This window comes from Fomitiporia mediterranea (genome assembly GCF_000271605.1).
Source record: "Fomitiporia mediterranea MF3/22 unplaced genomic scaffold FOMMEscaffold_1, whole genome shotgun sequence".
NCBI classification, from domain to species: domain Eukaryota; kingdom Fungi; phylum Basidiomycota; class Agaricomycetes; order Hymenochaetales; family Hymenochaetaceae; genus Fomitiporia; species Fomitiporia mediterranea.
Window position 1 is genome coordinate 5,491,798 of NW_006760386.1, and position 13,948 is coordinate 5,505,745.

General features: G+C 40.1%; 4 protein-coding genes across 4 annotated transcripts; 1 reads left to right on the forward strand and 3 right to left on the reverse strand.

Moving 5' to 3' along the window:
• Positions 1-5,501: 5,501 nt before the first annotated feature.
• On the forward strand, positions 5,502-8,088 carry FOMMEDRAFT_101567 (uncharacterized protein; the record flags this gene model as incomplete). Its single annotated transcript, XM_007262021.1, has 10 exons — positions 5,502-5,751; positions 5,840-6,006; positions 6,062-6,301; positions 6,358-6,418; positions 6,473-6,500; positions 6,577-6,662; positions 6,726-6,816; positions 6,877-6,954; positions 7,061-7,781; positions 7,843-8,088. 10 exons carry the CDS (start codon positions 5,502-5,504, stop codon positions 7,939-7,941), a joined length of 1,821 nt encoding a protein of 606 aa, XP_007262083.1. The 3' UTR covers positions 7,942-8,088.
• On the reverse strand, positions 8,079-8,570 carry FOMMEDRAFT_150825 (uncharacterized protein; the record flags this gene model as incomplete). Its single annotated transcript, XM_007262022.1, has 5 exons — positions 8,079-8,111; positions 8,171-8,224; positions 8,283-8,399; positions 8,445-8,480; positions 8,553-8,570. 5 exons carry the CDS (start codon positions 8,568-8,570, stop codon positions 8,079-8,081), a joined length of 258 nt encoding a protein of 85 aa, XP_007262084.1.
• A 384-nt stretch (positions 8,571-8,954) lies between these two features.
• FOMMEDRAFT_25302 (uncharacterized protein) lies at positions 8,955-9,841 on the reverse strand (the record flags this gene model as incomplete). The annotated part of the gene is made up of 6 exons (XM_007262023.1): positions 8,955-8,987; positions 9,048-9,101; positions 9,189-9,265; positions 9,360-9,399; positions 9,469-9,745; positions 9,810-9,841. 6 exons carry the CDS (start codon positions 9,839-9,841, stop codon positions 8,955-8,957), a joined length of 513 nt encoding a protein of 170 aa, XP_007262085.1.
• Positions 9,842-11,160: 1,319 nt separating this feature from the next.
• On the reverse strand, positions 11,161-12,630 carry FOMMEDRAFT_150827 (uncharacterized protein; the record flags this gene model as incomplete). The annotated part of the gene is made up of 7 exons (XM_007262024.1): positions 11,161-11,268; positions 11,355-11,399; positions 11,454-11,540; positions 11,924-12,058; positions 12,129-12,225; positions 12,269-12,423; positions 12,508-12,630. 7 exons carry the CDS (start codon positions 12,628-12,630, stop codon positions 11,161-11,163), a joined length of 750 nt encoding a protein of 249 aa, XP_007262086.1.
• Positions 12,631-13,948: the final 1,318 nt, after the last annotated feature.

Below are 13,948 nucleotides of genomic sequence, written 5' to 3' on the forward strand. Positions count from 1 at the left end.
ATGCTACATTGAGTTAGAGTACATAAATGCAAAATACATACAGACAAACAATCAATGAGCAGATATATTAACTAAAGCACTACATGTACCACAAGTCAAACATCTTACCAGTTTACTCAGACTAGTAAGAGTTTGAAGGGGAGTATTATGAGATGATTAGTTTATCAACAGACAAACCACAAGACAATGACTTCATAATGTCTCAGTTAGAATACATACAATATAAGGACAAGAGACACTGAGCAGTCAATCATCACCTCACCCCTTGTCTATGCATGCCCCCCTTAAGTTTTCCCTCTCAACACTGATTGAGTCAGATCATTACATAGTAGGACCCACAAGCATATATATTCTTATTGTAGTTAGTTACACTTTCTCCTCATGTATCTACACATGTATACCCTTATAAAAGACAGTATCATTTGTTAGGTAAAGGGGATTCTTTTCCCCTGACCCCTTACTCAAGTACTAGGTTATCCTAGTCAGTAGTTGAGTGAACTAAGGGTGATTAGAATTATCTTGTGAGGAACTGTTGAGAGGGGTTATGTGAGAGGCTTAGAGGGATCACACAAAGAGGGGGGATAGTGGACTCGGCTTGCTCTCTTTTGTGTCATTGTCTGTTGATTCAGTAGGTATATATAATATGTAGCTATGTCTTGGGTATGTCTGTTGCTTATATGCATCATTCCATATATGTTAACACTCCCCTTCAAACATATATTAGTTTAATAATATGTTTGTTTTGTGACTATTTGTTTATTTGATTTGTAGTTATTTTTATTTTTATTTTTAGGGGTAGTTATAGTGCTGCTACCACTCCCCTTCAAACATTTATAAGTTGGCCAGACCTATAAGATGTTTGATTTGCAGATTGTTCCAACATTTTTATTAGTATTGTATCTGCATTGTACATTGTGTCTGTATTATATTTGCTCATGTATCACATATAATAATATCATTTGTATAATATAAATGCATTGTTCGTATTGTATATTTTAGTCCACTGTGTGTTAACTTTGTGTGTTGTTAGATATCTATTAAGTTTTCGTTCAGCATTGTGTTATTAGTTCTGTAGTTTGTTAATTGTTATATTATTAAGTCATTGTTTGTTGTCATGTAGACTGTTCAACATGATTGAAATTGTTTGGAGTTAATCCAAAGTTCATACATAGTTTACTGTTCAATGACAGTATTGTTTTCACAATAAATTGTTCGAAATCGTTATTAATATCATATGTGCTTCAGAGACCTGCAGAATCTCATGAGTACTGTGTAAGATTGTAAATCGTGTGTTTTATTTATTAAATTTGCTCGAGTATTACTAGTAATTTCTTTTTACTTTGCTGTGAAACTAATGAATCATGCTAGTAAAATGTATATCTGGTGTTGCAATGATATCCTTCTTTAATCATTGCTGTCTGTGTTTGTTTACGTTTGTATATGTGTTAAGCATTCAGCAATAGCTGATTTATGTCTTCAGATTGAAGCTTTGCATTGATTGTATGTTGTAATATTAATAATGTTATTTGTTTTTGCCAGATCACTTCATTCTGAGATCAATAAGGTTTTATGCTAACATATATTTGTTGTATAGATATTATATCTGGCTGTAGGCAGCTCACTATGTGTCTAGGTGCATTGTGTATGTATTATATCATGAATGTATTGTTTGTTCATTCACTTTACATTATCATTTATATTTATATATTAATGTTGCATTCTGTAATCGTTTCTGATACATTCTGAGTAACTATATGATCTGTTGCATTATTTCTTCAATAGCCAATGTAATTATCTGTTGTAAATCGTTAGTAATGTACGTTTGTATTATTTGTTATTAACAGTGTTATTGTGAATTGTTGTGATCATGATGTTATGAATATTTATTAGTATTATGGCTATTGTTCTTTGCTTTTTCTTTTTGCAAAGAATGATGTATTGTAACACAATCTACATATAATTGATATATTGGATTATGTTTACTATAATAGTCTCCTAGCATACTTTAGTTAATCTAGTGGTATGTGCAATTGTAGTATTTGTTCAACATTTTATTTGTTAATTGATTTGCTAGGTAAAACGTTTTATATATTGGTTTTATTTATTTTATTTGAATCATTGTATAGATATACTTATTAGTATCTATCTAATGTATTTCATAATGTTATAATGCTGTTCACACTTGTATTAATCACACAGTGAGGGCAAATTAATTGTTTGTACAAGAATTGATTTAATAGTTTTATTTAATTATATGTATACACTCTATACTTGTTTATATAGTTATTATCTTTGTATCGTTCAATTGTAGTTGTGAATTATATTGCAATTATATTCGTATTATTGTATGGATGTATTATTTATTGTTTTATGTATGTTCTGAAGTATTATTTTCGTTATTCATCACTTTTATCCATGAACTATAGTCTGGATTGATGAATTATTTTGTTATATAATGTAATATTTGTTTGTATTTTATTTATTTTTGTATTAAACTTTGTTAAGTTAATCAGATTATTATATTAATATTATTTGCCAAGTATGAGCATTCGTTTCATAGTGGAATTATTATTTATTTAACATTGAAGTTCAATTGCACATTGTGTTAACTTCTATTATTTGTTCTAATCAACATTATTTTACATTGTGTCAAATGATTTACCTTTGTGATCCGTTATATCTGTCTGTAACTTCTATTACTTATTGTTTTTTAGGATCAGTGATAAGATTGACATTTCCACATCATGAATATTCATTTGTTCATCTACAGTTTTGTATTGTAAACGTTTGCACATTTGCTGCAAAGAATGCTTTGGGAATATGTACCATTTCTAGGCTTTATTATTATTAATTTATTAATTATCTGTTTGAATAACTTTTATAAGCATTGAAAATGTTATGTGATGTATAACTTTTATATTCTTTAATAAGGTATTTTGTGTTTGACGGATTCGTCAGATTCATCACAGATTTCACTTAGTGACATAGTCAATATGTTTGCATTAAGAATTCAATGTTTATTATTAGCATGTATATTATTCAATTACTCCCCTTCAATTCAAGAAGGTTATTCTTTGAGTAATTGACAAGTAGTGTAAGTACATAAGTACATTGTTGATTTCCTTTCATGTATTTGTAATCCAACAAGTAGTGTTAGTACTTTGTTATTTTACTTTTGTACGTTTGTCAGTATGTGTTATAATATAACAGTATATTTTAAGTTAACTTGTGATGTTTGACATACATCATTTTGTTTAAACATTACACTGTAACATTGTACTGTTTGTTTTATAAATTTTAATGTGATGTTTGTAATATGTCTGTAATATTTCAGACGTGCTAAGAAATCTCTCTGTATGTTTGCAGTTACAACATTGGTTGCACATCTATTCATATCTCTGATAAGATGTAATAGATATGCTTACATCCACTTTTCTTTATATATTATACTGTCTGAGATAATGTGTTAAACGTTTTATTAATTTATTTAATCTTATTATATTATGATTGTTTTCGTTTGTAATCATTATAATAAGTGTGTCCATTGTAGTTTTTCTGTTGTTTGTTGTACTAGCCATATTGGCATAGTACTTCACTTGTATATAAGCTTTGTAGCTTCAATATAAGTTTATTTATACTTTGTTAAAGTATATCTACATTCTGTGCAATTAAATATGTTCTGTTACATTGTTGTAGTAATGGTAGAGGTATTATTCTACTGTTCACTGTTATTATACATTGTTATTATATGTTTACACTATCATAGGTGTAAAGTATTGTTATTTGTTTAAAGACTATAATTGTGTACTCGTTCCTGTACCATAGTTACTGTAATGTACTTTGTAACTTTATTATTATTGTTATTATTATTAATTTGTCTGTAGATAGTTGTATGCTTTCATAAGCTGTATTAGTGTGTAGATATCAGATGTCTTAGATATCAGATGGATATCTGCTAACTTGTTTTATCTCATATCCAACATGTCTAACATATCTGAGACATGTCTTACATTAATCATTTGGCTGTGATATTGCTATATGTGTTATTATTTTATTTATGCTATAATATATGTGTGTTCGTTGACAGTGTCTATCATTTGTACTATTATAATATTAATAGTGGATGAGTAGTGTTTGCTTTCTCAATCCTTCTAACGTTCGTCCATAGTATGATCAGTTATTTATAATAACATGATCTCTGTAATATTATAGAATATTTTAGTGATTAAATGTCACAGTAAGTGATACTCATTGTAGTTTCAGCATTGCCTGCATAGATTATGTTACTACTGGGCCAATGATCATAATCACTAAGATGACAATCATATAATGTCTGGGTCGTATGTAGTATGGTAGATTGTGTGTCTGCAGCGTATTGATTCGCGTTTGGGATACTCAGACAGGTGTGTCGAGTTCTGCATCATAGTATACTGTGTGCATGCATGCGATCTGTAGAGCTGCATGGAGCATAGACGTAGTAGAGTGTAGATAAAGTGTAGGCAGGGAGCTCAAGGCTCATAACCTGTTGAGAGGGGTTATGTGAGAGGCTTAGAGGGATCACACAAAGAGGGGGGATAGTGGACTCAGCTTGCTCTCTTTTGCATCATTGTCTGTTGATTCAGTAGGTATATATAATATGTAGCTATGTCTCAGGTACGTCCGTTGCTTATATGCGTCATTCCATATATGTTAACAGGAACAGTGAGTTTCCTTACAGCAAGAGAGAGCAATTGGAAGATTGTTGGATATGGAGCTGTGCAAGAGGTTAGTAGGGGTTTCACTAGAGTAAGTTCATCTCTCCTTTGTCAAATTAGTGCCTGCTGAGCACTGATTGGTGCTTCAACAGACTCTTGTTAGTATGTATGCTACAGGGAATGGGCACAACTCAACAACACCCGCCTACTTCAGCGATTTCACGTATGATCCTGTGCAGGGAGTATTCTGACAAACTACTACAGCAATTAGTCAGAAGTTTTTATTCATGATTGAGAAGGCGATTAACGTGGGTACAATACGTGGAGCCTGGATCCTTTCAATGACTTATGCATTCTTTTGTGTAGTCGTCTAACTTCTTTGACATTCTCCTTTTAAATTTAGTAGCAACAATTTACCACTCGATATTATTGCGAAAACAGTGCGAGTCTAAGCATGATATTCATCGTTACTATTCCGCTGCCATTCTCAAAAGGATGTCAAGGGTTTGCTTACTAATATTCGTCTGTCTTTTCCGTCGTTCATCGATGCACCATGGCTCGTGACCGTCATAAACGGCCCGTTACTCAAAGACATGGCGCTCATGCTCTTCGACGAGCGGTTCCGAGTACATTCTTCTGAAGTTCTCTGTACTGTGGATTGTGTTCTCGTGATATTGTTCTAAGCCTTGATCGTCATCGATCCAAAATTCTGCTTCGCTACGCATATATGAGGCCACTATTCTGCACCATGGCGGAGAAATCGTATCGTAAAAGCCCTCAGGTCTCTGCGTGAAGTCTGCAGAGACTATGCTATTCCTTCTGACTTCCGCTCTGCTGTATCTCGCTCTCTCGGGTACTGCCCTTTCTGACGTAACCGCCAACTCACCGGACCATGCAAGACTGAGATCGTACCATAACCCGATCGTTAGTGGTTTTGCGCCTGATCCGTCCTGCACACGTGTTGGCGAGCAGTTCTTCTGTGTATCGAGCTCGTTTAGTGCTTTCCCAGGTATTCCTGTGTACACTTCTCGTGACTTGGTACAATTCCAACAGATCGGTGAGTATTGTCGTTTGCCTTCCTTGATGAAAACATCCATCCCGTAACGCAGTATTGGGTAAATGTCTAATTTGTTTGGCTGTGCCAGGCAATGTTTTATCGAGACCAGAGCAACTCCCGACTTTGAACACGATCAATACCCCTACTGGTGGCATTTGGGCATGCACTATTCGTCATCGTGAAGGCACATTTTATGTGACAACAACGCTGGTAATGGACTCCGAGCCTGAAGATTCGCCAGCGCTCTGGGATAACGTGTGTTCTGAATTACATAATCCCAGATAAATGCAAGTTGATCCTTGGTATGCAGCTTCTCTTCACGACAAAGGACATCTTCGCAAACAATGGTAATGGCTGGTCCGATCCCGTACATTTCTCTTTCCAGGGCTACGATACATCGCTGTTCTGGGACGACGATGGTACACCATATATTCAAGGTTCTCACTACTGGCGTATCTTCCCCGGAATACAACTATTCGCCATTGATTTGGCAACTGGTGAAAGTGTCAGCGGTGAACCAGTAACACTTTGGGCCGGAACTGGGGGTGAGGTGCGTGTATTCGGAAAGCAGAACGACATCGGTACATCTTTTCACGATCCATTTAGGCACCTGAAGGTCCGCATATATACAGACGAGACGATGGATATTACTTGTTGGTAGCTGAAGGTAAAAAACTAACCTTGCGAAGCGTGGGGTTCTCTTTGCTTATCCGGTCCTTAGGTGGAACGGGTCTTGGTCATATGGTCACGTAAGCATCGCTTCTTGTCGTGCCTATAGACGAGGTCTAATTGTATCTAATTGCAATACGATATGTACCTCGTAAGTATGGCACGGTCTCCAAATGTCACAGGTCCATATACTTCCTATGCGAACAACCCAGTAATGACAAACGCCAACACTTCCTTGTATTGTTAGTCGTCTCCCTATACAGAGAAGAAAGAATTTTCATTGACATATCGAACTTGTCATGAAGTGCAGACACTAGGGCACGCAGATGTGTTCAATGACACCGCGGGGAACTGGTGGTCCGTCGCGCTTGCGACAAGGAATGGAATTGTCAACTTGTGCGTCTCCTTATGTCTTTATGAGGAAGAGGAAGGAATGCTAATTGCTTCCTCGTTCAGCCCAATGGGACGGGAAACTGTCCTTGTACCCGTCGTATGGGAGGAAGGTAGGCTTCGCTATTCAAATTTATCAGTGCGGTTATTAAACCGAAGCTTTGCGCGCGCAGGCGAGTTTCCGATGTTCAATAATGCCACTCCAGGGCACGCATACATCAACATGACCGGTCCTCTCCCTCCTCCACAGCACGTACGTTTATCTACATCCTACATCAGAACCTGTTTACTCAATTATATGTCCTTTGAAGCCGACGAATCACGATGTAACCGATCCGCTCGTTGGACACTCCCAGCATATTACCTTCCCTTCCACTCCAAACGCTTCGCTCTCCGAATTACCTCGCCAGCTTGTGTACTATCGCTTCCCATACTTCTCGCGGTTCACTGTCTCGCCAGAAGGGTATCCGAATACTCTGCGAATCATGGGTTCGACAGAGAATATCACTGGGAATGGCGGTGTTGGCACGAGCACGTTCATATCACGGCGGCAAGATGCTGTTGAATTCACTGCAGAGTCAACTTTGGAGTTCGCACCAGATCTGAGTGATTCGGATGTGGAAAGCGAAGAAGCGGGAATGACGTTGTTCATCCAAAGGATGCAGCATTTCGATATGGGAGTCGTCGTGGAACGTAATGTGTCAGATAGCAGTCGATTGCAGAAGTTCATCCAGTTGAAGACTATCGACGTAAACGCGAGCGCAGGTGGATTGAGTGACGTATATTCACGACCTGGGTTATTCCCGCTCACGGACGACGTGGAGAAGCTGAGGCTTCGCGTCCAGGCAGTGAACGCGTCTACATACGTCTTCTCTTATATCGAGCTAAAGAACGGTACAATGGCAAACGAGAATAACTGGACAATTGTTGGATATGGAGCGGCAAGAGAAGTTAGTGGGGGTTTTACTGGCGTACGTGCATATCTCCTCTGTCAGACCTTCGCATGGTGTTTACTAATGAGGGCATCTAAAGACGCTTGTCGGGATGTATGCCACAGGAAACGGGCACAACTCGATAACGCCGGCATATTTCAGCGATTTCACGTATGATCCAGTGCAGGGCGTATTTTAGAATTTGTTTCCAAAACGAGTGCTCAGCCGATCAGCCTCCTTGTAAATTGTATAAGGCATGGTATTATGACCGAATAAGGTACAAAAAAATTGGACGCAAAGCGACTTTTCATTGAAATGCACTGTTGCATCAACTGCTTATTCGTCTAATTTCTCCGTAATACTCCTTTTCTGTTTAGCATTTATAATATGAGCAATATGCACGCGTTCGAAGAAACTTGCAGACTTACACCATATGTCGTTTCCTTACCCGTATTGTCGTTCTCAATAGTGTATGTCTTGTGCTAAGTACAACATTGCTTAATTTCAATCAGGAAGCAAACAATGCAGGTGGGTGTTTACATCCAGATCACCCTTCCTCGGCTTCTCGTGGACACGAGTTACTTCGCCAGTTGCCTGGCTTTTCGCATTCTTGGGATCAGCTGCATGCATAATTGCCGAAATTCCGATCAGAGTGCGCTTTACCAAAACATCAAAATTTATTACCAGAGAGTAGTTACTTACGCGCTTGATGATATGGAGCATATTTGACGTGGTCTCCTTCCTATATCGCCAATATAAAGGTGAAAATGAGTATTTCGACGAACAACGAAAGAGTACACTTGAACTTACGTGGATTTCGTCGGCCATACTGTGTGAAGAGTGCTCTCGTATCTAGACTCTTAGGTTATAGTGACAGTGTATATGATGGATGGAAATTCAAGGCAAAGTGTTTACCGAGCGAATTTAAGTCTGGCGAGTCGTTATTAGGCACGTCAGGGATGACGTCATTATTGACAAAAGGTAAAAAGGTAATTTATCGAAATTGGAGTATCGGCACGCTTGTCTATCCCGCTCAATGACCCGTCGATGTCCTCTGCTCAATCATATCAAGCAATATTGATGGTGTTTATTTTGATTGTAGAAAAGCTATGGACACGAAAGTTGGTACAGTATAAGGGACAAATGGACGAGATTACTTCATCAGAATTCGAGAATTGTAACCAAAACAGTGATGTTTAAAGATACTGTGTGTTAATCATCCAGTTTCTCCGTTACGTATTTTTGCTGTTGGAATCTCATTAGAATACACATTTTTAGTTACAGAAGAGACATTAACGAACGCACACTGTAATACGCTTCTTTCCCAGTGTTGTCGTTCTGAATCGTATATGTCTTATGCTGTGAGAAAATCAAACCGAATGATGAATACAAGTTCGTAGTGCATCGATGCACCCTTAGATCAGACAGGGAAACAGATATCCATACCTCTGGGTCTTCTTTCTTTGGTCTGTCATGAACAGCCTTTACTTCTCCCGTTGACTGATTCGCAGTTTCAGGATCAGCTATTATGGTTGAAGTTTAGTACACAAGGTGTGGTTGAAGAGGTACGATTATTATTTAGCCAAAATCAGCGGTATGATGGTTCGTATCACATACCGACACGATGGAATGGTGCGTATTTGACATGGTCCCCCTCCTGCTCAGGCAGTATATTTATCAATGAGCGTCATGTCTAGTTCTAACTTAAAATTGTTGACAAGCTCACTTGAATATCAGACATTTCTCCAGATTGAGCAAGACTTTTTATGAGCAATAAGAGGCTTCCTGACCTGAGGAAGTTGTGATAGAATGATGGTGTTGTCCAAGTAAGAAAGTGGAAACCGGAAGCTAGGTTTAGTTCCGTTCTCTTTTGCATCCAGTGCAAATGTAGATACGTCAAAAATGATGTCATGCAGGTAGCGGAAGGACTACCAACCGATGGTTCAGAATTAGGCACTACCGTGACGTTCCCTGCCCTTGCAATAAACTGGATGATAGAAACACTACATACATGTAAATATTGTACATTGGGCAAAGCTCAGTGTGCATACTGTACTATCCAGCTACCTGTATATTACTGGTTTCATATCAGCATTCATTCTTCGCTGATTCGAGAAGTAGCTTGATGTCCACTTATAATAATTAGTCCCCTTTCTGTTACTGTTATTCCAATAATTGTTACTCTGTACCACTAAAAGTGAGGGAAATATGCATCATAAATTCGTCAATTAGAGAACATTTAGCGACTAATTGGTCTGGGTGGGTGTGTATCATTTGGTTGGATCCTACAGATGTCAGTAGCAACTTCATCTGAAGCGTCTTGCTTTTGGATCCTTCTGATGCGTGAATTTAATGATAAGTCAATACAAGAAATGATATAGCATTTACAAAAGGTGTAAATGGCCTTTCTACGTGTACGACAGGTTTCGACTTGACAGTAACTGTATACATGATAGCTATAGAAGGAAACGGAATATTCTTTGTCTTTACCTGGAAATTAAATGAAAACAGAAAAGCTTGATTCATGCTTAAGGATGAATTTGATAGGGCTCCAATAATAGGTATGATATTGGAAACTGTGTCAGGTTCTCATTTCACCTGTCAAACTCTTGTCCGCTTAAGAGATTGCCCTGTTTGACTACCCGGCGTGACACAATGTTCATTTCGGGCTGTCATAAATTGTGATATTGGGGGACACTCTGATTAACGGAGCACCTAACGGCGAGGGGAAAAGATATTCATACAACCGCTTGGACACTCACTCCTTCCGAGGAATTTGTTCCCGAACGCAAACACACAATAATGGTTAATTGCAAATGTCTTAATAAGTTTTCTTTTATCTGGCGGTGAGCAATGTCGCGGGTGCTAGGACCTGAAACCCTTTCATGATTGACGTTGACTGGCGTGGATATTGTTATAGCCTCTGCCTAGAGCTCTCTAGAGCAACCGATGCTGGTCCAAGGGTACCTGACAGCCTTAAGAAAAGGATGGCTCCGAGACGTTGAGTGCTGAGACCGCGGCGTAAGCTTCCATTAGCGTTGATCCATCCACGCGGTCGACGACGAGTTGTTCTGGCCACCGCCACAGCAGATCAGTTGTGGTCAGTTGTGTCGTTCAATGCCAAGTTTGAACCTTAAAAATTCCTGATAACTCGGAGCCGTAGCTGACAAAGGCGCCGTGCCGTCGGTAGTTTTTGTATTCAGTACCAGTCGGTCCTAAGCTTGCACGAGGCCATCCATGACAGTCACAGAGTAAAAATCTAAAGATCCTGATTGACGAATATGTTTAGCACAGTTCAAGGCGCAACGCGCTGCAGTATATGGACAACATCTTAAGGAAGAGATGCTTCCGCCGATTTCTCCTTTGAATGGCGTAAAGTCCGTGGTGCTCCTAAAATAGACTATAATGAGCAGTACTCTCAGGTCCGTACGGCAGTGCGACCATCGGAGCCGATATCAGGGAATGCTTCCGTGCAATCAAGGTTCGAGGCTTCGAGCAAAATGAAACCCGTGGCATCGTTCCCGAACTGAAGTGGTGGTGGTCATATCACAGAAGGTTAGTAAGGGAAATCATGAAGAGTATCGGAGCGGCGAGAAGACGCGTTCGCTTTACCCAAAACGGAAGACTATAATCTAATGAAGTTGGTGCCAGGTTCTGCTAAACGATAAAGAAGTGCGATAGGTCGGGACTTCACGTGACAGATTCACGTACACACATCCAAATAATCCGGCAAAGAGCGACAAGGTCAGACTTGGTGCCGTACTTGACACTGACAGTTCCTTGTTGTTTCAACTCCCCCTACAATCCACAGGCGAAAATAATATGAGGCCGCACGTATCAAATTGCGTTCGTATCTGCGATCTTGCTTCACCCTGGAACCTCTTCTCCGAGGCAGAAGACACGGGGAAACTTATGTATAGATGAGATCGTATCTGCGTGAATAGTGACTTCACTTCAGACCCGCGCATCGGCGACATTAGCCTTATTTATTTAGACTTCCTATAGGACTTGTACACCGGCCCGTGGCGTCCTCTGCAATTAGACAGTATCGCGCGAAGGTAAGGATCGGAAAATGCAAGCATCCGGTAGACTTTGTTCCATCTCATCGTGATTCGCAGTCTAGAACCATTGGCCACAAGCACGTTGTATCCGTATAGATCAACTCGCGCGGTCCCTCGCACCAGGGCGCATGCAGTGCAAGAAGGCTTCTTCCCGACGCTGACAAAGCCTACCGGAGATGCGGCCATAGCTTGCTTCAAGGCATACGCTGGGGCGACGTGAAGCATGTCACACAGAAGCACGGCTGTGGAAGCACGCTGTATACATAAATCGTGGATTTAATGCACCAATGTCATTGTTATACCCATAATGAAAAATAACTCACACCAAAGCAGGTACAAGAATACCTTCATGCGAAGGATCTCCGAGGAATATTATTAAAGCGCTCGCCGCATCGCATTGCATTGAAAATAGCAGAATCCACCTAGAGCGCTTCACTAGTCAATATATGTGTCTTTTTTACGCACACGCGCATTATTCCACTGTCGCTTAGACGACAGCTCATGTTAACGGAGTGCGGCACATTAACCGAGACACGGCGGCGATGGGATCCGCAAGAGTTGCACAGCAATGCGCACTTTACCTCAATGCAGGAGATGACGCACATGTTTGGCGGCGACGGCTTTCAATGCATTTGATGCGTGATGAGTATTACCCATGAGCGGCGTTGCTGTGAGACAATGCCATGGACTGAAGCCGTACATACCGGGAATGCACCCGCGGTAATTAAACACGCCCGACGTTTCGTGCTTGGTTTGACGGCGGTGTCCCGTAAGAGGACCAATATTTGCCAATACGGAACGAGGGCATACGCATCGCGGAGATCCATTCGTTCCTTTCTTGGAAAGCCATTGAGCTGTACGAATTTCAAATAAATGTTCGGTGATAAAATTGTCTTCTGGCTCTGAAGTGAGTGCTTCGAGATCGACTTTGCTTCGATCCCTCAGTTTAGTCGGTGGACGATTGCATTAATGGTAAGAATGACTGTATTCTGACTCCATTGCAGTCAAGCTGGGGCTGTTGTGACGACTGATAAATAAATATGTTTGGATATCCAGAGAAGACTTGTAAGCGTAATTCGCCAGTTTTTCAAACGTAAACAGAATTACGAATGCCAAGACAAAGCAACACAACGAGCAAGCCATAACTACCTAGCATCGCAATGATTTTTTTCTTGGGCCCAACCGATAGGAAATGGAAGCCACAAGGCAGATAGGCATAGATAAGGATGAGAATAATAGACCAGAAAATTGAAAATGTGGCGTATTGATAGAGTATCTTGGAGAGTTTACATTCGGGGCAAAATGCGAAATATCCGTTTTGGAGAAGAAGATCGAAGCCTGCTCGAGAGTGGTGATAGCATTCGGAATGAGTCTCATCCGATGAATAAGATTTAGAGGATTCTGCAAGTCCTTAGCAAGTTTGGACAGCCGTCGCCGACGCCGGCGCCCATACTAGTGTCAGTTTCAGTAATTTATCCAGATGCTTCAGTAGTTCGGATGGGATTGCTGGTTCCTGGAATCGAGACCCTCCTGGGCAAGAAATGTGAAGAATGTTACAGTGGTTCCCGCCGCACGACAGTTGACTGTTAATAGTAAGATTGTTGGCAATGTAGACTGGCTCTAAGCCCGATCGGTGAACGTGCCACAGGCTGGAGGATGCAAAAGCTTCATGAATTGAAGTATACGTCTCAATGAAGTCACTAGCAAGAAGAGTTTTGGCATTTAGAGAATCATGCACCACGGGGATAATGTCCTGATTTGAAATTATTCTGGTAGCAAGGCCCAGAAAACAGGGTGATCATTTGTTTCAAAGAGAGAGCATATGCGTCTCTCCAAATCCGTGGGACGAGTCACCAAGAACACTCAGATCCAAGGTAAGCTGGTGGATTTTGCTGGGAAGCCTTCCCAGTCCAGCGGCATGGATTAACTTCGGCAACCAGCAATTTCCAATTCCAGATACCTTCTGAGACATTTGAAAATCAAGCACGAAATCATTGAGCGATAGACCTTACAAATAACCCAGTTTGGAGTACGCCTTTCGCCACTGAAAGGAGGCTAGAACTCAGTAGAGATACTTGGAAGTTAAGGCATACTCTACAATCAACTGGAGCGCGAAGCTTTTCGTCCCGCTTCTGCTTCAGACCA